General features: G+C 40.0%; 1 protein-coding gene across 1 annotated transcript in view; it reads left to right on the forward strand.

The window, feature by feature from the left end:
* The window catches only part of LOC112240244 (sia-alpha-2,3-Gal-beta-1,4-GlcNAc-R:alpha 2,8-sialyltransferase-like), a 49515-nt gene extending 34095 nt beyond the window's left edge, over positions 1 to 15420 (forward strand). Inside the window, exon 4 of the mRNA XM_042302732.1 lies at positions 15025 to 15420. Coding sequence (XP_042158666.1) covers positions 15025 to 15307 — 283 coding nt within the window. The 3' untranslated portion in view covers positions 15308 to 15420. The remainder of the gene's footprint in view (positions 1 to 15024) is intronic.
* The last annotated feature ends 10413 nt before the right edge of the window (positions 15421 to 25833 follow it).

Genomic DNA, 25833 nt, shown 5'->3' on the forward strand with positions numbered 1-25833 from the left:
GTATCCATTCTAACAGTATCCAGTACCCAATCTAACAGTATCCATTCTAACAGTATCCATTCTAACAGTACCCATTCTAACAGTACCCATTCTAACAGTATCCATTCTAACAGTATCCATTCTAACAGTACCCATTCTAACAGTATCCATTCTAACAGTATCCATTCTAACAGTACCCATTCTAACAGTATCCATTCTAACAGTATCCAGTATCCATTCTAACAGTATCCATTCTAACAGTACCCATTCTAACAGTATCCATTCTAACAGTACCCATTCTAACAGTAACCATTCTAACAGTATCCATTCTAACAGTATCCATTCTAACAGTATCCATTCTAACAGTATCCATTCTAACAGTATCCAGTATCCATTCTAACAGTATCCATTCTAACAGTATCCATTCTAACAGTATCCATTCTAACAGTATCCATTCTAACAGTATCCAGTATCCATTCTAACAGTATCCATTCTAACAGTACCCATTCTAACAGTACCCATTCTAACAGTACCCATTCTAACAGTATCCATTCTAACAGTATCCATTCTAACAGTATCCATTCTAACAGTACCCATTCTAACAGTACCCATTCTAACAGTATCCATTCTAACAGTACCCATTCTAACAGTACCCATTCTAACAGTATCCATTCTAACAGTATCCAGTATCCATCCTAACAGTATCCATTCGAACAGTATCCAATCTAACATTATCCATTCTAACAGTATCCAGTATCAATTCTAACAGTACCCAGTCTAACAGTATCCATTCTAACAGTATCCATTCTAATAGTATCCAGTATCCATTCTAACAGTTATCCATTCTAACAGTATCCATTCTAATTCTAACAGTATCCATTCTAACAGTATCCATTCTAACAGTATACCCATTCTAACAGTACCCATTCTAACAGTATCCATTCTAACAGTATCCATTCTAACAGTATCCATTCTAATAGTATAACAGTATCCATTCTAACAGTAACCATTCTAACAGTATCCATTCTAACAGTAACCATTCTAACAGTATCCAGTACCCATTCTAACAGTATCCATTCTAACAGTATCCATTCTAACAGTATCCAGTGTCAATTCTAACAGTATCCATTCTAACTACCCATTCTAACAGTTATCCATTCTAACAGTACCCATTCTAACAGTACCCATTCTAACAGTATCCATTCTAACAGTATCCATTCTAACAGTACCCATTCTAATAGTATCCAGTATCCATTCTAACAGTATCCATTCTAACAGTATCCAGTATCCATTCTAACAGTACCCATTCTAACAGTATCCATTCTAAGTATCCATTCTAACAGTATCCATTCTAACAGTATCCAGTATCCATTCTAACAGTATCCATCTAACAGTACCCATTCTAACAGTATCCATTCTAACAGTATCCATTCTAACAGTATCCCATTCTAACAGTATCCAGTATCCATTCTAACAGTATCCATTCTAACAGTACCCATTCTAACAGTATCCATTCTAACAGTATCCATTCTAACAGTATCCATTCTAATAGTATCCAGTATCCATTCTAACAGTATCCATCTAACATTATCCATTCTAACAGTATCCAGTGTATTCTAACAGTATCTAACAGTATTCTAACAGTACCCATTCTAACAGTATCCATTCTAACAGTATCCATTCTAACAGTATCCATTCTAACAGTATCCATTCTAACAGTATTCTAACAGTATCCATTCTAACAGTATCCATTCTAACAGTATCCATTCTAACAGTATCCATTCTAACAGTACCCATTCTAACAGTATCCATTCTAACAGTATCCATTCTAACAGTATCCATTCTAACAGTATCCATTCTAACAGTATCCATTCTAACAGTATCCATTCTAACAGTATCCAGTATCCATTCTAACAGTATCCACAGTATCCATTCTAACAGTATCCAATGTCCATTCTAACAGTATCCATTCTAACAGTACCCATTCTAACAGTATCCATTCTAACAGTATCCATTCTAACAGTATCCATTCTAACAGTATCCATTCAGTATCCATTCTAACAGTATCCATTCTAACAGTATCCATTCTAACAGTATCCATTCTAACAGTATCCATTCCATTCTAACAGTATCCATTCTAACAGTATCCAGTATATATTCTAACAGTACCCATTCTAACAGTATCCATTCTAACAGTATCCAGTATCCATTCTAACAGTACCCATTCTAACAGTATCCATTCTAACAGTATCCATTCTAACAGTATCCAGTATCCATTCTAACAGTATCCATTCTAACAGTATCCATTCTAACAGTATCCATTCTAACAGTATCCAGTATCCATTCTAACAATTCTAACAGTACCCCCATTCTAACAGTATCCATTCTAACAGTACCCATTCTAACAGTATCCATTCTAACAGTATCCATTCTAACAGTACCCATTCTAACAGTACCCAGTATCCATTCTAACAGTACCCATTCTAACAGTACCCATTCTAACAGTACCCATTCTAATAGTAACCATTCTAACAGTATCCAGTACCCATTCTAACAGTATCCATTCTAACAGTATCCAGTATCCATTCTAACAGTATCCATTCTAACAGTATCCATTCTAACAGTACCCATTCTAACAGTTTCCATTCTAACAGTATCCATTCTAACAGTATCCATTCTAACAGTAACCATTCTAACAGTATCCAGTATCCATTCTAACAGTATCCATTCTAACAGTACCCATTCTAACAGTAACCATTCTAACAGTATCCATTCTAACAGTAACCATTCTAACAGTATCCATTCTAACAGTATCCATTCTAACAGTATCCATTCTAATAGTATCCAGGATCCATTCTAACAGTATCCAGTAGTATCCATTCTAACAGTATCCATTCTAACAGTATCCATTCTAACAGTATCCATTCTAACAGTATCCAGTATCCATTCTAACAGTATCCAGTAGTACCCATTCTAACAGTATCCATTCTAACAGTACCCATTCTAACAGTACCCATTCTAACAGTATCCATTCTAACAGTATCCATTCTAATAGTATCCAGTATCCATTCTAACAGTTATCCATTCTAACAGTACCCATTCTAACAGTATCCAGTATTCATTCTAACAGTATCCATTCTAACAGTATCCATTCTAACAGTATCCATTCTAACAGTATCCATTCTAACAGTACCCATTCTAACAGTATCCATTCTAACAGTATCCATTCTAACAGTACCCATTCTAACAGTACCCATTCTAACAGTATCCATTCTAACAGTATCCATTCTAACAGTACCCATTCTAACAGTATCCATTCTAACAGTATCCATTCTAACAGTATCCATTCTAACAGTATCCATTCTAACAGTATCCATTCTAACAGTATCCATTCTAACAGTATCCATTCTAACAGTATCCAGTATCCATTCTAACAGTATCCATTCTAACAGTATCCATTCTAACAGTTATCCATTCTAACAGTACCCATTCTAACAGTATCCAGTATTCATTCTAACAGTATCCATTCTAACAGTATCCATTCTAACAGTATCCATTCTAACAGTATCCATTCTAACAGTACCCATTCTAACAGTACCCATTCTAACAGTATCCATTCTAACAGTACCCATTCTAACAGTACCCATTCTAACAGTATCCATTCTAACAGTATCCAGTATCCATTCTAACAGTATCCATTCTAACAGTATCCATTCTAACATTATCCATTCTAACAGTATCCATTCTAACAGTATCCATTCTAACAGTATCCATTCTAACAGTATCCATTCTAACAGTATCCATTCTAACAGTATCCATTCTAACAGTATCCATTCTAACAGTATCCAGTATCCATTCTAACAGTATCCATTCTAACAGTATCCATTCTAACAGTATCCATTCTAACAGTATCCAGTATCCATTCTAACAGTATCCATTCTAACAGTATCCATTCTAACAGTATCCATTCTAACAGTATCCAATCTAACAGTATCCATTCTAACAGTATCCATTCCAGTATTCCATTCTAACAGTATCCATTCTAACAGTATCCATTCTAACAGTATCCATTCTAACAGTATCCAGTATCCATTCTAACAGTATCCATTCTAACTACCCATTCTAACAGTTATCCATTCTAACAGTACCCATTCTAACAGTACCCATTCTAACAGTATCCAGTATTCATTCTAACAGTATCCATTCTAACAGTATCCATTCTAACAGTATCCATTCTAACAGTATCCATTCTAACAGTATCCATTCTAACAGTATCCATTCTAACAGTATCCATTCTAACAGTATCCATTCTAACAGTATCCATTCTAACAGTATCCATTCTAACAGTACCCATTCTAACAGTATCCATTCTAACAGTATCCATTCTAACAGTATCCATTCTAACAGTATCCTTTCGAACAGTATCCATTCTAACAGTATCCATTCTAACAGTATCCAGTATCCATTCTAACAGTATCCATTCGAACAGTATCCAATCTAACATTATCCATTCTAACAGTATCCAGTATCCATTCTAACAGTATCCATTCTAACAGTACCCATTCTAACAGTATCCATTCTAACAGTATCCATTCTAACAGTACCCATTCTAATAGTATCCAGTATCCATTCTAACAGTATCCATTCTAACAGTATCCATTCTAACAGTATCCATTCTAACAACAGTACCCATTCTAACAGTATCCATTCTAACAGTACCCATTCTAACAGTATCCAGTATCCATTCTAACTACCCATTCTAACAGTAACCATTCTAACAGTAACCATTCTAACAGTATCCATTCTAACAGTTCAACAGTATCCATTCTAACAGTATCCATTCTAACAGTATCCATTCTAACAGTATCCATTCTAACAGTATCCATTCTAACAGTATCATTCTAACAGTATCCATTCTAACAGTATCCATTCTAACAGTATCCATTCTAACAGTAGTATCCATTCTAACAGTACCCATTCTAACAGTCCATTCTAACAGTATCCATTCTAACAGTATCCATTCTAACAGTATCCATTCTAACAGTATCCATTCTAACAGTATCCATTCATTCTACAGTATCCATTCTAACAGTATCCATTCTAACAGTACCCATTCTAACAGTATCCCATTCTAACAGTATCCATTCTAACAGTATCCAGTATCCATTCTAACAGTATCCATTCTAACAGTATCCATTCTAACAGTATCCATTCTAACAGTATCCATTCTAACAGTATCCAGTATCCATTCTAACAGTATCCATTCTAACAGTATCCATTCTAACAGTACCTATTCTAACAGTATCCAGTATTCATTCTAACAGTACCCATTCTAATAGTATCCATTCTAACAGTATCCATTCTAACAGTATCCAATATCCATTCTAACAGTATCCATTCTAACAGTATCCAGTATCCATTCTAACAGTATCCATTCTAACAGTATCCATTCTAACAGTATCCATTCTAACAGCATTCTAACAGTATCCATTCTAACAGTATCCATTCTAACAGTATCCATTCTAACAGTATCCATTCTAACAGTATCCATTCTAACAGTATCCATTCTAACAGTATCCATTCTAACAGTATCCATTCTAACAGTATCCACCCATTCTAACAGTATCCATTCTAACAGTAACCATTCTAACAGTATCCATTCTAACAGTACCCATTCTAACAGTATCCATTCTAACAGTATCCATTCTAACAGTACCCATTCTAACAGTATCCATTCTAACAGTATCCATTCTAACAGTATCCATTCTAACAGTATCCATTCTAACAGTATCCATTCTAACAGTAACAGTATCCATTCTAACAGTATCCATTCTAACAGTACCCATTCTAACAGTATCCATTCTAACAGTATCCATTCTAACAGTATCCATTCTAGTACAGTATCCATTCTAACAGTATCCATTCTAACATTATCCATTCTAACAGTATCCAGTATCCATTCTAACAGTATCCATTCTAACAGTACCCATTCTAACAGTATCCATTCTAACAGTACCCATTCTAACAGTACCCATTCTAACAGTATCCAGGATCCAGTAACAGTATCCAGTATCCATTCTAACAGTATCCATTCTAACAGTATCCATTCTAACAGTATCCATTCTAACAGTATCCATTCTAACAGTATCCATTCTAACAGTATCCAGTATCCATTCTAACAGTATCCATTCTAACAGTATCCATTCTAACAGTACCCATTCTAACAGTATCCATTCTAACAGTATCCATTCTAACAGTATCCCAGTATCCATTCTAACAGTATCCATTCTAACAGTATCCATTCTAACAGTATCCATTCTAACAGTATCCATTCTAACAGTATCCATTCTAACAGTATCCATTCTAACAGTATCCATTCTAACAGTATCCATTCTAACAGTACCCATTCTAATAGTATCCATTCTAACAGTATCCATTCTAACAGTATCCATTCTAACAGTATCCATTCTAACAGTATCCATTCTAACAGTATCCATTCTAACAGTATCCATTCTAATAGTATCCAGTATCCATTCTAACAGTATCCATTCTAACAGTATCCATTCTAACAGTATCCATTCTAACAGTATCCAGTATCCATTCTAACAGTACCCATTCTAACAGTACCCATTCTAACAGTATCCATTCTAACAGTATCCATTCTAACAGTACCCATTCTAACAGTACCCATTCTAACAGTATCCATTCTAACAGTACCATTCTAACAGTATCCATTCAGTATCCAGTATCCATTCTAACAGTATCCATTCTAACAGTACCCATTCTAACAGTATCCATTCTAACAGTATCCATTCTAACAGTATCCAGTATCCATTCTAACAGTATCCATTCTAACAGTACCCATTCTAACAGTATCCATTCTAACAGTATCCATTCTAACAGTATCCATTCTAACAGTATTCCAGTACCCATTCTAACAGTATCCATTCTAACAGTATCCATTCTAACAGTATCCATTCTAACAGTATCCAGTATCCATTCTAACAGTATCCATTCTAACAGTATCCATTCTAACAGTATCCAGTATCCATTCTAACAGTACCCATTCTAACAGTATCCATTCTAACAGTATCCATTCTAACAGTATCCAGTATCCATTCTAACAGTATCCATTCTAACAGTACCCATTCTAACAGTATCCATTCTAACAGTACCCATTCTAACAGTACCCATTCTAATAGTATCCAGGATCCATTCTAACAGTATCCAGTATCCATTCTAACAGTATCCATTCTAACAGTATCCATTCTAACAGTACCCATTCTAACAGTATCCATTCTAACAGTATCCATTCTAACAATCCAGTATCCATTCTAACAGTATCCATTCTAACAGTACCCATTCTAACAGTATCCATTCTAACAGTATCCCATTCTAACAGTATCCATTCTAACAGTATCCATTCTAACAGTATCCATTCTAACAGTATCCATTCTAACAGTATCCATTCTAACAGTATCCATTCTAACAGTATCCATTCTAACAGTATCCATTCTAACAGTATCCATTCTAACAGTATCCATTCTAACAGTATCCATTCTAACAGTACCCATTCTAGTATCCAGTATCCATTCTAACAGTATCCATTCTAACAGTATCCATTCTAACAGTATCCATTCTAACAGTACCCATTCTAACAGTATCCAGGATCCATTCTAATAGTATCCAGTATCCATTCTAACAGTATCCATTCTAACAGTACCCATTCTAACAGTATCCAGTATTCATTCTAACAGTATCCATTCTAACAGTATCCATTCTAACAGTATCCATTCTAACAGTATCCATTCTAACAGTATCCATTCTAACAGTATCCATTCTAACAGTACCCATTCTAACAGTTTCCATTCTAACAGTATCCATTCTAACAGTACCCATTCTAACAGTACCCAGTACCCATTCTAACAGTATCCAGTATCCATTCTAACAGTACCCATTCTAACAGTTTCCATTCTAACAGTATCCATTCTAACAGTACCCATTCTAACAGTATCCAGTATCCATTCTAACAGTATCCATTCTAACAGTACCCATTCTAACAGTATCCATTCTAACAGTATCCATTCTAACAGTACCCATTCTAACAGTATCCAGTATCCATTCTAACAGTATCCATTCTAACAGTACCCATTCTAACAGTACCCATTCTAACAGTACCCATTCTAACAGTATCCATTCTAACAGTATCCATTCTAACAGTATCCAGTACCCATTCTAACAGTATCCATTCTAACAGTATCCATTCTAACAGTATCCATTCTAACAGTATCCATTCTAACAGTATCCATTCTAACAGTACAGTATCCATTCTAACAGTATCCATTCTAACAGTATCCATTCTAACAGTATCCATTCTAACAGTATCCAGTGTCCATTCTAACAGTATCCATTCTAACAGTATCCATTCTAACAGTATCCATTCTAACAGTATCCATTCTAACAGTATCCAGTATCCATCCTAGCAGTATCCTTTCGAACAGTATCCAATCTAACAGTATCCATTCTAACAGTATCCATTCTAACAGTACCCATTCTAAAGGTACCCATTCTAACAGTATCCATTCTAACAGTATCCATTCTAACAGTATCCAGTATATATTCTAACAGTACCCATTCTAACAGTATTCATTCTAACAGTATCCAGTATCCATTCTAACAGTACCCATTCTAACAGTATCCATTCTAACAGTATCCATTCTAACAGTATCCAGCATCCATTCTAACAGTACCCATTCTAACAGTACCCATTCTAACAGTATCCATCTAACAGTATCCATTCTAACAGTATCCAGTATCCATTCTAACAGTACCCATTCTAACAGTATCCATTCTAACAGTACCCATTCTAACAGTATCCATTCTAACAGTATCCATTTTAACAGTATCCAGTACCCATTCTAACAGTATCCATCTAACAGTACCCATTCTAACAGTACCCATTCTAACAGTATCCATTCTAACAGTATCCGTTCTAATAGTATCCAGTATCCATTCTAACAGTATCCATTCTAACAGTATCCATTCTAACAGTATCCATTCTAACAGTACCCATTCTAACAGTACCCATTCTAACAGTACCCATTCTAACAGTATCCATTCTAACAGTATCCAGTATTCAATCTAACAGTATCCATTCTAACAGTATCCATTCTAACAGTATCCATTCTAACAGTACCCATTCTAATAGTACCCATTCTAACAGTATCCAGTATCCATTCTAACAGTATCCATTCTAACAGTATCCATTCTAACAGTACCCATTCTAACAGTATCCAGTATCCATTCTAACTACCCATTCTAACAATACCCATTCTAACAGTATCCATCCTAACAGTACCCATTCTAACAGTATCCAGTATCCATTCTAACTACCCATTCTAACAGTAACCATTCTAACAGTAACCATTCTAACAGTATCCATTCTAACAGTATCCAGTGTCCATTCTAACAGTATCCATTCTAACAGTACCCATTCTAACAGTACCCATTCTAACAGTACCCATTCTAACAGTACCCATTCTAACAGTACCCATTCTAACAGTATCCATTCTAACAGTATCCAGTATCCATTCTAACAGTACCCATTCTAACAGTATCCATTCTAACAGTACCCATTCTAACAGTATCCATTCTAACAGTATCCATTCTAACAGTACCCATTCTAACAGTATCCATTCTAACAGTATCCATTCTAACAGTATCCATTCTAACAGTATCCATTCTAACAGTATCCAGTATCCATTCTAACAGTATCCATTCTAACTACCCATTCTAACAGTTATCCATTCTAACAGTACCCATTCTAACAGTACCCATTCTAATAGTATCCAGGATCCATTCTAACAGTATCCAGTATCCATTCTAACAGTATCCAGTAATCATTCTAACAGTACCCATTCTAACAGTATCCATTCTAACAGTATCCATTCTAACAGTATCCAGTATCCATTCTAAAAGTACCCATTCTAACAGTATCCATTCTAACAGTATCCATTCTAACAGTACCCATTCTAACAGTACCCATTCTAACAGTATCCATTCTAACAGTACAGTACCCATTCTAACAGTATCCATTCTAACAGTATCCATTCTAACAGTACCCATTCTAACAGTATCCATTCTAACAGTATCCAGTATCCATTCTAACAGTATCCATTCTAACAGTACCCATTCTAACAGTATCCATTCTAACAGTATCCATTCTAACAGTATCCATTCTAACAGTATCCATTCTAACAGTATCCATTCAGTACCCATTCTAACAGTATCCATCTAACAGTACCCATTCTAACAGTATCCATTCTAACAGTATCCATTCTAACAGTATCCGTTCTAATAGTATCCAGTATCCATTCTAATAGTATCCATTCTAACAGTACCCATTCTAACAGTATCCATTCTAACAGTATCCGTTCTAATAGTATCCCGTATCCATTCGAACAGTATCCAATCTAACATTATCCATTCTAACAGTATCCAGTGTCAATTCTAACAGTATCCATTCTAACAGTATCCATTCTAACAGTATCCATTCTAACAGTACCCATTCTAATAGTATCCAGTATCCATTCTAACAGTATCCATTCTAACAGTATCCATTCTAACAGTATCCATTCTAACAGTACCCATTCTAACAGTATCCAGTATCCATTCAGTATCCATTCTAACAGTACCCATTCTAACAGTATCCATTCTAACAGTACCCATTCTAACAGTATCCAGTATCCATTCTAACAGTACCCATTCTAACAGTAACCATTCTAACAGTAACCATTCTAATAGTATCCAGTATCCATTCTAACAGTATCCATTCCATTCTAACAGTATCCATTCTAACAGTATCCATTCTAACAGTATCCATTCTAACAGTATCCATTCTAACAGTATCCATTCTGACAGTATCCAGTACCCATTCTAACAGTATCCATCTAACAGTACCCATTCTAACAGTATCCATTCTAACAGTATCCATTCTAACAGTATCCGTTCTAATAGTATCCAGTATCCATTCTAATAGTATCCATTCTAACAGTACCCATTCTAACAGTATCCATTCTAACAGTATCCGTTCTAATAGTATCCCGTATCCATTCGAACAGTATCCAATCTAACATTATCCATTCTAACAGTATCCAGTGTCCATTCTAACAGTATCCATTCTAACAGTATCCATTCTAACAGTATCCATTCTAACAGTACCCATTCTAATAGTATCCAGTATCCATTCTAACAGTATCCATTCTAACAGTATCCATTCTAACAGTACCCATTCTAATAGTACCCATTCTAACAGTATCCAGTATCCATTCTAACAGTATCCATTCTAACAGTATCCATTCTAACAGTACCCATTCTAACAGTATCCAGTATCCATTCTAACTACCCATTCTAACAATACCCATTCTAACAGTATCCATCCTAACAGTACCCATTCTAACAGTATCCAGTATCCATTCTAACTACCCATTCTAACAGTCCATTCTAACAGTATCCATTCTAACAGTATCCATTCTAACAGTCCAGTGTCCATTCTAACAGTATCCATTCTAACAGTACCCATTCTAACAGTACCCATTCTAACAGTACCCATTCTAACAGTACCCATTCTAACAGTATCCATTCTAACAGTAACCATTCTAACAGTATCCATTCTAACAGTAACCATTCTAACAGTATCCATTCTAACAGTATCCATTCTAACAGTATCCATTCTAACAGTATCCATTCTAACAGTATCCATTCTAACAGTATCCATTCTAACAGTATCCATTCTAACAGTACCCATTCTAACAGTACCCATTCTAATAGTATCCAGGATCCATTCTAACAGTATCCATTCTAACTACCCATTCTAACACTTATCCATTCTAACAGTACTCATTCTAACAGTACTCATTCTAACAGTACCCATTCTAACAGTACCCATTCTAATAGTATCCAGGATCCATTCTAACAGTATCCAGTATCCATTCTAACAGTATCCATTCTAACAGTACCCATCCTAACAGTATCCATTCTAACAGTATCCATTCTAACAGTATCCAGTACCCATTCTAACAGTACCCATTCTAACAGTATCCAGTATTCATTCTAACAGTATCCATTCTAACAGTATCCGTTCTAATAGTATCCAGTATCCATTCTAACAGTATCCATTCTAACAGTACCCAGTACCCATTCTAACAGTATCCAGTCTAACAGTACCCATTCTAACAGTATCCATTCTAACAGTATCCATTCTAACAGTATCCAGTATCCATTCTAACAGTATCCAGTCTAACAGTACCCATTCTAACAGTATCCATTCTAACAGTACCCATTCTAACAGTATCCAGTATCCATTCTAACTACCCTTTCTAACAGTACCCTTTCTAACAGTATCCATTCTAACAGTATCAATTCTAACAGTATCCAGTATCCATTCTAACTACCCTTTCTAACAGTACCCTTTCTAACAGTATCCATTCTAACAGTATCAATTCTAACAGTATCCAGTATCCATTCTAACAGTATCCATTCTAACAGTATCCATTCTAATAGTATCCATTCTAATAGTATCCAGTATCCATTCTAACAGTAACCATTCTAACAGTATCCATTCTAACAGTACTCATTCTAACAGTACCCATTCTAACAGTACCCATTCTAACAGTATCCAGTATTCATTCTAACAGTATCCATTCTAACAGTATCCATTCTAACAGTATCCATCTAACAGTACCCATTCTAACAGTATCCATTCTAACAGTATCCATTCTAACAGTATCCATTCTAATAGTATCCAGTATCCATTCTAACAGTATCCATTCTAACAGTACCCATTCTAACAGTATCCATTCTAACAGTATCCATTCTAACAGTATCCAGTACCCATTCTAACAGTATCCATTCTAACAGTACCCATTCTAACAGTATCCATTCTAACAGTACCCATTCTAACAGTATCCAGTATCCATTCTAACTACCCTTTCTAACAGTATCCATTCTAACAGTATCCAGTATCCATTCTAACTACCCTTTCTAACAGTACCCATTCTAACAGTATCCGTTCTAACAGTATCCATTCTAACTACCCTTTCTAACAGTATCCATTCTAACAGTATCCAGTACCCATTCTAACAGTATCCATTCTAACAGTACCCATTCTAACAGTATCCAGTATCCATTCTAAAGTACCCATTCTAACAGTACCCTTTCTAACAGTATCCATTCTAACAGTATCAATTCTAACAGTATCCAGTATCCATTCTAACTAGTATCCATTACCCTTTCTAACAGTATCCGTTCTAATAGTATCCAGTATCCATTCTAACAGTATCCATTCTAACAGTATCCATTCTAACAGTACCAATTCTAACAGTATCCAGTATCCATTCTAACTACCCTTTCTAACAGTACCCTTTCTAACAGTATCAATTCTAACAGTATCCAGTATCCATTCTAACTACCCTTTCTAACAGTACCCTTTCTAACAGTATCCATTCTAACAGTATCAATTCTAACAGTATCCAGTATCCATTCTAACTACCCTTTCTAACAGTACCCTTTCTAACAGTATCCGTTCTAATAGTATCCAGTATCCATTCTAACAGTATCCATTCTAACAGTACCCTTTCTAACAGTATCCATTCTAACAGTATCCATTCTAACAGTATCCAGTATCCATTCTAAGAGTATCCAGTATCCATTCTAACAGTACCCATTCTAACAGTATCCAGTATCCATTCTAACAGTAACCATTCCAACAGTAACCATTCCAACAGTAACCCTTCTAACAGTATCCGTTCTAATAGTATCCAGTATCCATTCTAACAGTATCCATTCTAACAGTACCCTTTCTAACAGTATCCATTCTAACAGTATCCATTCTAACAGTATCCAGTATCCATTCTAAGAGTATCCAGTATCCATTCTAACAGTACCCATTCTAACAGTATCCAGTATCCATTCTAACAATACCCATTCTAACAGTATCCATTCTAACAGTATCCATTCAAACTACCTATTCTAACTGTATCCATTCTAACAGTATCCATTCTAACAGTATCCAGTATCCATTCTAACAGTATCCATTCCAACTGTATCCATTCTAACAGTATCCATTCTAACAGTATCCAGTATCCATTCTAACAGTATCCAGTATCCATTCTAACAGTATCCATTCTAACTGTATCCATTCTAACAGTATCCATTCTAACAGTATCCAGTAACCATTCTAACAGTATCCATTCCAACTGTATCCATTCTAACAGTATCCAGTATCCATTCTAACAGTATCCAGTACCCATTCTAACAGTTTCCATTCTAACAGTACCCATTCTAACAGTATCCAGTATCCATTCTAACATTATCCATTCTAACAGTATCCAGTATCCATTCTAACAGTAACCATTCCAACATAAACCTTCTAACAGTATCCATTCTAACAGTACCCATTCTAACAGTATCCAGTATCCATTCTAACAGTAACCATTCTAACAGTAACCATTCTAACAGTATCCATTCTAACAGTATCCATTCTAACAGTATCCAGTATCCATTCTAACACTATCCATTCCAACTGTATCCATTCTAACAGTATCCATTCTAACAGTATCCAGTATCCATTCTAACAGTATCCATTCTAACAGTACCCATTCTAAAAAATCTAATCAAATTTTATTTGTCACATACACGTGGTTAGCAGATGTTAATGCGAGTGTAGTGAAATGCTTGTGCTTCTAGTTCCGACAATGCAGTAATAACCAACAAGTAATCTAGCTAACAATTCCAAAACTACTACCTTATAGACACAAGTGTAAGGGGATAAAGAATATGTACATAAAGATATATGAATGAGTGATGGTACAGAGCGGCATAGGCAAGATACAGTAGATGGTATTGAGTGCAGTATATACATATGAGATGAGTATGTAAACAAAGTGGCATAGTTAAAGTGGCTAGTGATACATGTATTACATAAAGATGCAGTAACAGTAACAGTATTCCTTCTAACCCTGTCTGTTCTGTTGGTCTGTGCTGCAGATACTGGAAGACCAAGCAGCTGTCACCGAAGCGTCTGAGCACAGGGATCCTCATGTACACTCTGGCCTCGTCCATGTGTGAGGAGATCCACCTGTACGGCTTCTGGCCCTTTGGCTGGGACCCCAACACGGGCAAGGAGCTGCCCTATCACTATTACGACAAGAAGGGTACCAAGTTCACCACCAAGTGGCAGGAGTCCCACCAGCTGCCAGCAGAGTTCAAACTGCTCTATAGGATGCACACAGAGGGACTTATCAAACTCACGCTCTCACATTGTGCCTAAACCTGACTGGACTGGACCGAACCAGACTGGACCGGACCGACCTGACTGGACCGAACCAGACTGGACCGGACTGAGCTGACTGGACCGGACCGACCTGACTGGACTGGACCGAACCAGACTGGACCGGACCGAGCTGACTGGACCGGACCGACCTGACTGGACTGGACCGAACCAGACAGGACCGGACCGACCTGACCTGACTGGACTGGACCGAACCAGACTGGACCGGACCGACCTGACTGGACTGGACCGAACCAGAGTGGACCGGAGCGACCTGACTGGACCGAACCAGACTGGACCGGACTGACCTGACTGGACCGGACTGACCTGACTGGACTGGACCGAACCAGAGTGGACCGGACCGACCTGACTGGACTGGACCGAACCAGAGTGGACCGGACCGACCTGACTGGACTGGGAACCAGACCAGACTGGACCGGACCGACCTGACTGGACTAAACCGACCTGACTGGACTGGACCGAACCAGACTGGACCAGACCGACCTGGACTGAACCTGACCGGACCAGACTGGACCAAACCAGACCGGACCAGACTAGCATGGACTAGATCAGACTAAAAGTTATCTGATTGTAAACTGGTTTTCTGGTTACGAAGGTGCTATTTAACCAGATTACAACCAACTGGTCTCTGTTACCGTACAACCAAGTGTAAAGGTACCGTCTGTTTCATGACAACATCAATAAATATTTTGGGTTGTTGTCTAGTTAGATAGACTTATTTTCTGCTTGATTAGAAAAAGGGGTTCCGAAAGGGTTCTTCGGCTGTCCCAGTAGGAGAACCCTTTTTTGGTTCCAGGTACCTGGGTTCTACCTGCAACCAAAAAAAGGGTTCTTAAGTAAGTATTTCACTGTAAGGTCTACAACCTGTTGTGTTTAGCGTATGTAGACAAATAAAGTTTGATTTGAGTTTTCCTATGGCGACTGCTGAAGAACCCTTTGGTTCTAGATAACACTTTTCTTTTTTCGAAGTGTACAACCTGACCATGACGTCATAAAATATGTCATTGTGATGTCATTGCAAACAATTTTGCCCGCTGCGGATGAGTGCGTGAGAGCAATAGGCACTAGCCCCTGTGCTATCTGATCCGAGATGGCTGCCCAAGATGGCTGCCCAAGATGGCATCCCATAATGCCATGTTGCTGCCTGCTAATGCTATGCTTTGATACAGATTAACTACAGCAGATAAACTACAGCAGATAAACTACAAGACAGTAATATCAGCCTATATCTTTATAACCTAAGCTCATCATTATTTATCAGAGCTATGGTTAACTTATGGCACAATAGAAACAACAGAAATAGAAACTACAGAAATTCCTGTATTTATATTATACATGTGCAGGGGCCAGTTATATTGTGATTATTCTGTTTTTTATTATTCTGTATATCTATCCTGAAATAGAACTTCGCAGATATCTATCCTGAAATAGAACTACACAGATATCTATCCTGAAATAGAACTACACAGATATCTATCCTGAAATAGAACTACACAGATATCTATCCTGAAATAGAACTACGCAGATATCTATCCTGAAATAGAACTACACAGATATCTATCCTGAAATAGAACTACACAGAGGTCTGTCCTGAAATAGGACAGATATCTATCCTGAAATAGAACTACACAGATATCTATCCTGAAATAGAACTACGCAGATATCTATCGTGAAATAGAACTACACAGATATCTATCCTGAAATAGAACTACACAGATATCTATCTTGAAATAGAACTACACAGATATCTATCTTGAAATAGAACTACACAGATATCTATCCTGAAATAGAATTTCCATTCAAGTCAACGGGTCTGTGATGGGATTTATGTCTGTATCCATATGCCCGTTCCAGGGCTCTGTGTATGTAGTGTCTTAGTGGGAAGGATTGGGAATGGGGTCTTCTGTTTTCAGATGGATTGGAGATGGGGTCTTCTGTTTTCAGATGGATTGGAGATGGGGTCTTCTGTTTTCAGATGGATTAGAGATGGGGTCTTCTGTTTTCAGATGGTTTGGAGATGGGGTCTTCTGTTTTCAGATGGATTGAGCTGGTTAATGTGACATAATCAGGCTGGAATGGTGTGGGGTGAGACGGTAATGCCACAACTGGTTCTAAGAGGATACTGTGTACTGTTCATTCAAATTCTGAGTTATTATTATATACAAATGAGACTAACTAATTGTTGTTGAACAAACACAACTATTTTTGTAATCTAAACTAATTTCAAATAGCTATTTTTCTCCTGGTCTTACAGAGTTTCTGTGACTTTTGTTTGTCCTTGTTGAAAGTTACTAAATACATGAATAATCAGATATTGTATGTATATTGATATACTGTACATATCTATGATACTTGTTTATTTCAATATATCAACTTGAAATAATGACATAGAAATGAATTTTATTGGAGGATATTGGGCAGGTTGGTTATTTTTGTACGTTGTTTCCTCGATGCCAATGATGATGATTTTTTTTATCATGTTACCATTTTTAATTTTGTCGTAATTTACTCTTTGACTTGCAGATTGATCCATTCTTACAGCTGTGGAATAATGCTATTAATATTTTCTTTTAATTAATTAGTTTATTTTTATTTTACCTTTATTTAACTTGGCAAGTCTGTTAAGAACAAATTCTTATTTTCAATGACGGCCTGGGAACAGCTCAGGGGTTTGAACTTGCAACCTTCTGGTTACTAGTCCAACGCTCTAACCACTAGGCTACCCTTAATACTCAAAGCTCCTGCAAAGCTACAGCACAAAGCTACAAGACATTTGATATATCCTGAGACACATAGAGTCATTAACATTTTTTTTTTAAACTTTATTTAACTAGGCAAGTCAGTTTACAACAAATTCTTATTTACAATGACGGCCTACCGGGGAACAGTGGATTAAATGCCTTGTTCAGGGGGGCAGAACAACAGATTTTTTTTTACCTTGTCAGCTCGGGGATTTGATCGAGCAAACCTTTCGGTTACTAGCCCAACGCTCTAACCACTAGGCTAACTTAAGGGCGAAGCGCTGAAGAATTTAAATTTTATAAGGAAAATTGCTAGCGTCATCTATAAATTGGATGTATGTCAACAACATGGCTACTGTAATGTCATCTTATTGTACACCAAAGACTACAGAGATTAGATTTATTGCAAAACAGCCTTAACAAGCTAATGGAAACTCCTCCATCATAGCCGCTTGAGAACTCTTATATAGCTGCAATGCTACAATACAGCTACAATGCTACAATACAGCTACAATGCTACAATATAGCTACAATGCTACGATACAGCTACAATGCTACGATACAGCTACAATGCTACGATACAGCTACAATGCTACGATACAGCTACAATGCTACAAAGTCATTTTGTATTTGAACCAAGATCAAGAGTCATAGCCTCTGAAATGAATAAAAAAGTAGTATTATGTCAAGTATTTCAAGTATAATAAAGTATAATAAAAGTAGTATTATCTATCCGTAGAACCAGACTACTACAGAACAGTGAAGGTATTGGTCCAGACTACTAAAGAACAGTGAAGGTATTGGTCCAGACTACTACAGAACAGTGAAGGTATTGGTCCAGACTACTAAAGAACAGTGAAGGTATTGGTCCAGACTACTACAGAACAGTGAAGGTATTGGTCCAGACTACTACAGAACAGTGAAGGTATTGGTCCAGACTACTACAGAACAGTGAAGGTATTGGTCCAGACTACTACAGAACAGTGAAGGTATTGGTCCAGACTACTACAGAACAGTGAAGGTATTGGTCCAGACTACTACAGAACAGTGAATGTATTGGTCCAGACTACTACAGAACAGTGAAGGTATTGGTCCAGACTACTACAGAACAGTGAAGGTATTGGTCCAGACTACTACAGAACAGTGAAGGTATTGGTCCAGACTACTACAGAACAGTGAAGGTATTGGTCCAGACTACTACAGAACAGTGAAGGTATTGGTCCAGACTACTACAGAACAGTGAAGGTATTGGTCCAGACTACTACAGAACAGTGAAGGTATTGGTCCAGACTACTACAGAACAGTGAAGGTATTGGTCCAGACTACTACAGAACAGTGAAGGTATTGGTCCAGACTACTACAGAACAGTGAAGGTATTGGTCCAGACTACTACAGAACAGTGAAGGTATTGGTCCAGACTACTACAGAACAGTGAAGGTATTGGTCCAGACTAGACAAGCTCAGTTGTTTTAAATTTACCTCACACATACAATACAGAGCATAACATAAGCAAGGTCCCCCCCCCCCTCTCTCTCTCTCTCTCTCTCTCTCTCTCTTCTCTCTCTCTCTCTCTCTCTCTCTCTCTCTCTCTCTCTCTCTCTCTCACATTCTCTCTCTTTTATCTCATTTTCTTTCCTCTCTCTCCCTACTTCTCTCCTTTCTCTCTCTCTCTGTCTCCCTCTCTCTCCTTTCGATCTCTTCTGTCTCTCTCTCTCTGTCTCTCTGTCTCGCTCTCTCCCTTTCTCTCCTGTCTCTCTCTTTTCTCTTTCTCCTTCTCTCCTTCCTCTCTCTCTCTCTCTCTCTCTCTCTCTCTCTCTCTCTCCTTTCGATCTCTTTTGTCTCTCTCTCTCTCTCTCTTTTCTCTCATTTTCTCTCCTCTCTCCCTACTTCTCTCCCTCTCTCACTCTCTCTCTGTCTCTCTCTGTCTCTCTCTGTCTCTGTCTCTCTCTCTCTCTCTCTCTCTCTCTCTCTCTCTCTCTCCGTCTGTCTGTTTATTCACCACCTCTGACTCTCACCACATGGCTCCTGTCCACAGTCCAATACACACAATCATTAAAGGCTGCTTCATTGACTTTCCTTTGGAAATCAATTATTTTGTATTCCGTCTGTCTTCCAGCCCTTGACTGAAGAGCTTTTAGGCTTTCCAAAGCTCACGGGTTATGAAGTCCTCCTTTTCTACTCTCTCATCTTCTTCTATGGTTGTCTGCAATGACCCTTTATTCTCCTCCTTGAAAGCAAATGCATCAGACCTATATCATATAGCAAAAAGGCCTCTATGTGAATCCCATACGAGTGCTGTTGGTGTTGTTATAACACGTTAGATCAATTAGCTGTTTTTTCTGGTTCATGCTGGTTTATGTACAAGCCAATGTTTGTATTTTTGCCCCTGTTACTCGAGAATGATAGCACTTGATGACTTTGACAGTCATAGATTGTAAAATCATGTGTCATTTTTGTGTGTGTGTGTGTTGACGTGCCTTTGTGCGTGCGTGTGTGCGTGCGTGTGTGTGTGCGTGTGTGTGTGCGTGCGTGTGTGTGTGTGTGTGTGTGTGTGCGCGTGCGTGTGTGTGTGCGTGCGTGTGTGTGTGTGTGTGCGCGTGCATGCGTGCGTGCGTGTGTGTGTATGTAGGTGTGTGTGTGTGCGTGTGTGTATGTAGGTGTGTGTGTGTGGGTGCGTGTGTGTATGTAGGTGTGTGCGTGTGTGTATGTAGGTGTGTGTGTGTGTGCGTGTGTGTATGTAGGTGTGTGTGTGTGTGTGCGTGTGTGTATGTAGGTGCGTGTGTGTGTGTGTGTGTGTGTGTTTCAGTCACAACATTTCCCCTTTTGTGAGCCGTTTCCAGGTTTGTTTCAATATTTGATTAAATGAGAGTTTATGACTTTTATTATTTTTGGAACAAAACAATGTGTGCATATCATTGTGTTTGGATGTTTGAATATGACTTGGTGACAGAGGTATACATGATTTATGTGTATGTTTATGACTCCTTTAAAGCTATAGGATACAGAGGAATCACAACCTAGCCTATAGAAACAACTGAATGATCATGTACGGAATGTGATTGGTCTGATGATGCGTCCGTCAGGAGAAGGCATCCTCCTGTCCTCCAGTCTTGTGAATGTAAAAACACGCCGTTGTGATTCTTGTGTCTCACACACCAGGAATACTCTGGTGCAGAGTGTTGTGACAAATACATTTCACGTTTATCAATAAAAGTGTCATTTATTTACATGTACACGTGTCTAAGTCTAATAAGAGGTTTAATATAAGTGTAATGATGTTATGATGTTGGACCCCTCAAATAATCATAATATACTGTACAGACAGGAGATATTGTAAATATTAGATTTAATATTACACATACAGGAGGTAATGTAAATATTAGATTTAATATTACACATACAGGAGGTAATGTAAATAGGCAAATGTAGCAAATCAAATGTTAGTAGAAATGGACTCTAATGGAAAGGCTTATTATAATAATATAATAATTATATTATTATAATATTATAATAGAGGGTCCTTTTCACAGCTGATCAGTCATATATACATGTGGTGTGGAGAAACTGGAGCCCCCCTTTTTATTTAACCTTTATTTAACTAGGCCTTCTAGGCCAGAAGTCTGCTTGAGTCAGGCCCTCCCGAGCTTGAGTCAGGCCCTCCCCAGCTTGAGTCAGGCCCTCCCCCGCTTGAGTCAGGCTCTTCCCCAGCTTGAGTCAGGCCCTCCCCAGCTTGAGTCAGGCCCTCCCCAGCTTGAGTCAGGCCCTCCCCAGCTTGAGTCAGGCTCTTCCCCAGCTTGAGTCAGGCCCTCCCCAGCTTGAGTCAGGCCTTCCCCAGCTTGAGTCAAGCCCTCCCCAGCTTGAGTCAGGCCTTCCCCAGCTTGAGTCAGGCCCTCCCCAGCTTGAGTCAGGCCCTCCCCAGCTTGAGTCAGGCCCTCCCCAGCTTGAGTCAGGCCCTCCCCAGCTTGAGTCAGACCTTCCCCAGCTTGAGTCAGGCCCTCCCCCAGCTTGAGTCAGGCCCTCCCCCAGCTTGAGTCAGGTCCTCCCCAGCTTGAGTCAGGCCTTCCCCAGTTTGAGTCAGGCCTTCCCCAGCTTGAGTCAGGCTCTTCCCCAGCTTGAGTCAGGCCCTCCCCAGCTTGAGTCAGGCCCTCCCCAGCTTGAGTCAGGCCCTCCCCAGCTTGAGTCAGGCCCTCCCCAGCTTGAGTCAGACCTTCCCCAGCTTGAGTCAGGCCCTCCCCCAGCTTGAGTCAGGCCCTCCCCCAGCTTGAGTCAGGTCCTCCCCAGCTTGAGTCAGGCCTTCCCCAGTTTGAGTCAGGCCTTCCCCAGCTTGAGTCAGGCTCTTCCCCAGCTTGAGTCAGGCTCTTCCCCAGCTTGAGTCAGGCCCTCCCCAGCTTGAGTCAGGCCCTCCCCAGCTTGAGTCAGGCCTTCCCCAGCTTGAGTCAGCCCTTCCCCAGCTTGAGTCAGCCCTTCCCCAGCTTGAGTCAGGCTCTTCCCCAGCTTGAGTCAGGCCTCCCCCTGCTTGAGTCAGGCCCTCCCCAGCAGAAGACTGCTTGAATCAGGCCTCCCCCAGCTTGAGTCAGGCCTCCCCAGCTTGAGTCAGGCTCTTCCCCAGCTTGAGTCAGGCTCTTCCCCAGCTTGAGTCAGGCCCTCCCCAGCTTGAGTCAGGCCCTCCCCAGCTTGAGTCAGGCCTTCCCCAGCTTGAGTCAGCCCTTCCCCAGCTTGAGTCAGGCTCTTCCCCAGCTTGAGTCAGGCCTCCCCAGCTTGAGTCAGGCCCTCCCCAGCAGAAGACTGCTTGAATCAGGCCTCCCCAGCTTGAGTCAGGCCTCCCCAGCTTGAGTCAGGCCTCCCCAGCTTGAGTCAGGCCTCCCCCAGCTTGAGTCAGGCCTCCCCAGCAGAAGTCTGCTTGAATCGGGCCTTCCCCAGCAGAAGTCTGCTTGAATCAGGCCTCCCCAGCTTGAGTCAGGCCTCCCCAGCTTGAATCAGGCCTCCCCCAGCTTGAGTCAGGCCTTCCCCAGCTTGAGTCAGGCCTCCGCCAGCTTGAGTCAGGCCTTCCCCAGCTTGAGTCAGGCCCTCCCCCAGCTTGAGTCAGGCCCTCCCCAGCAGAAGTCTGCTTGAATCAGGCCTCCCCCAGCTTGAGTCGGATTCTTCCCCAGCTTGAGTCAGGCTCTTCCCCAGCTTGAGTCAGGCCCTCCTCAGCTTGAGTCAGGCCCTCCCCAGCTTGAGTCAGGCTCTTCCCCAGCTTGAGTCAGGCCTCCCCCAGCTTGAGTCAGGCCTCCCCCAGCTTGAGTCAGGCCTCCCCCAGCTTGAGTCAGGCCTTCCCCAGCTTGAGTCAGGCCCTCCCCAGCTTGAGTCAGGCCCTCCCCAGCTTGAGTCAGGCCTTCCCCAGCTTGAGTCAGGCCCTCCCCAGCTTGAGTCAGGCCTCCCCCAGCTTGAATCAGGCCTCACCCAGCTTGAGTCAGGCCTTCCCCAGCTTGAGTCAGGCCTCCCCCAGCTTGAGTCAGGCCCTCCCCAGCAGAAGTCAGCTTGAGTCAGGCCCTCCCCAGCAGAAGTCTGATTGAGTCAGGCCCTCCCCAGCAGAAGTCTGCTTGAGTCAGGCCCTCCCCAGCTTGAGTCAGGCCCTCCCCAGCTTGAGTCAGGCCCTCCCCAGCAGAAGTCTGCTTGAGTCAGGCCCTCCCCAGCTTGAGTCAGGCCCTCCCCAGCAGGAGTCTGCTTGAGTCAGGCCCTCCCCAGCTTGAGTCAGGCCCTCCCCAGCAGAAGTCTGCTTGAGTCAGGCCCTCCCCAGCTTGAGTCAGGCCCTCCCCAGCAGAAGTCTGCTTGAGTCAGGCCCTCCCCAGCTTGAGTCAGGCTCTTCCCTAGCAGAAGTCTGCTTGAGTCAGGCCCTCCCCAGCTTGAGTCAGGCTCTTCCCTAGCAGAAGTCTGCTTGAGTCAGGCCCTCCCCAGCAGGAGTCGATTAGGACTCAGTCTCATAACAAAAGCTACAAACCAGAACCTCAGTTTATACCCAGAGGCAGGAGAAAACACGGTGGGTATCTGTTGCTGTTTGATGGAAAACATGATCCATCATTGCTTTTATTATACATTGTGTATATATGTCACATAATCAAAAATATTACATACCACAATATTCTACTTTTACACTGGATCAGAATTACATTTTATATGCATATTTAAGTTATTTGCCAGTTATTATCCAGAGCAACTTACAGTTAGGACATTCATCTCAAGACGGCTCAGACAACCACATTTACAGTCAGACGGCTCAGACATCCACATTACAATCAGACGGCTCAGACAACCACATCACAGTCAGACGGCTCAGACAACCACATCACAGTCAGACGGCTCAGACAACCACATCACAGTCAGACGGCTCAGACAACCACATTACAGTCAGACGGCTCAGACAACCACATTACAGTCAGACGGCTCAGACAACCACATTTACAGTCAGACGGCTCAGACATCCACATTACAATCAGACGGCTCAGACAACCACATTACAGTCAGACGGCTCAGACAACCACATCACAGTCAGACGGCTCAGACAACCACATTACAGTCAGACGGCTCAGACAACCACATCACAGTCAGACGGCTCAGACAACCACATTACAGTCAGACGGCTCAGACAACCACATTACAGTCAGACGGCTCAGACAACCACATTACAGTCAGACAACCACATCACAGTCAGACGGCTCAGACAACCACATCACAGTCAGACGGCTCAGACAACCACATTACAGTCATAGTAGACACAATAGCAGCTGTCAGAACAGTCAGTCTTAGTAAGACAAGTACCAGAGTGCCTACAAGAACACTATGCAAATTATGTCCGGCTTATTTTAAAGGTTATTTCACATTTATATAAGGGTTTGTCAGCACTCTGTTTATAATAAATGACATAAATTCACACATCAGACATTCTGGAACAACAAAATATAAATCTTCATCTTCAAATAATATTTTTTGCAGGAATCTCCTTGCGAATGATTTTGCCAAAGAGTGTACAGTGGGGCAAAAAAGTATTTAGTCAGCCACCAATTGTGCAAGTTCTCCCACTTAAAAAGAAGAGAGAGGCCTGTAATTTTCATCATAGGTACAATTCAACTATGACAGACAAAATGAGAAAAAAAAATCCAGAAAATCACATTGTAGGATTTTTAATTCATTAATTTGCAAATTATGGTGGAAAATAAGTATTTCGTCACCTACAAACAAGCAAGATTTCTGGCTCTCACAGACCTGTAACTTCTTCTTTAAGAGGCTCCTCTGTCCTCCACTCGTTACCTGTATTAATGGCACCTGTTTGAACTTGTTATCGGTATAAAAGACACCTGTCCACAACCTCAAACAGTCACACTTCAAATTCCATTATGGCCAAAAAGAAAGCTGTAGAAAGACACCAGAAACAAAATTGTAGACCTGCACCAGGCTGAGAAGACTGAATCTGCAATAGGTAAGCAGCTTGGTTTGAAGAAATCAACTCTGGGAGCAATTATTAGGAAATGGAAGACATACAATACCACTGATAATCTCCCTCGATCTGGGGCTCCACGCAAGATCTCACCCCGTGGGGTCAAAATGATCACAAGAACGGTGAGCAAAAATCCCAGAACCACACGGGGGACCTAGTGAATGACCTGCAGAGAGCTGGGACCAAAGTAACAAAGCCTACCATCAGTAACACACTACGCCGCCAGGGACTCAAATCCTGCAGTACCAGACGTGTCCCCCTGCTTAAGCCAGTACATGTCTAGGCCCGTC

This window comes from Oncorhynchus tshawytscha, linkage group LG20 (assembly GCF_018296145.1).
Source record: "Oncorhynchus tshawytscha isolate Ot180627B linkage group LG20, Otsh_v2.0, whole genome shotgun sequence".
In the NCBI taxonomy this organism is placed as follows: Eukaryota; Metazoa; Chordata; class Actinopteri; order Salmoniformes; family Salmonidae; genus Oncorhynchus; species Oncorhynchus tshawytscha.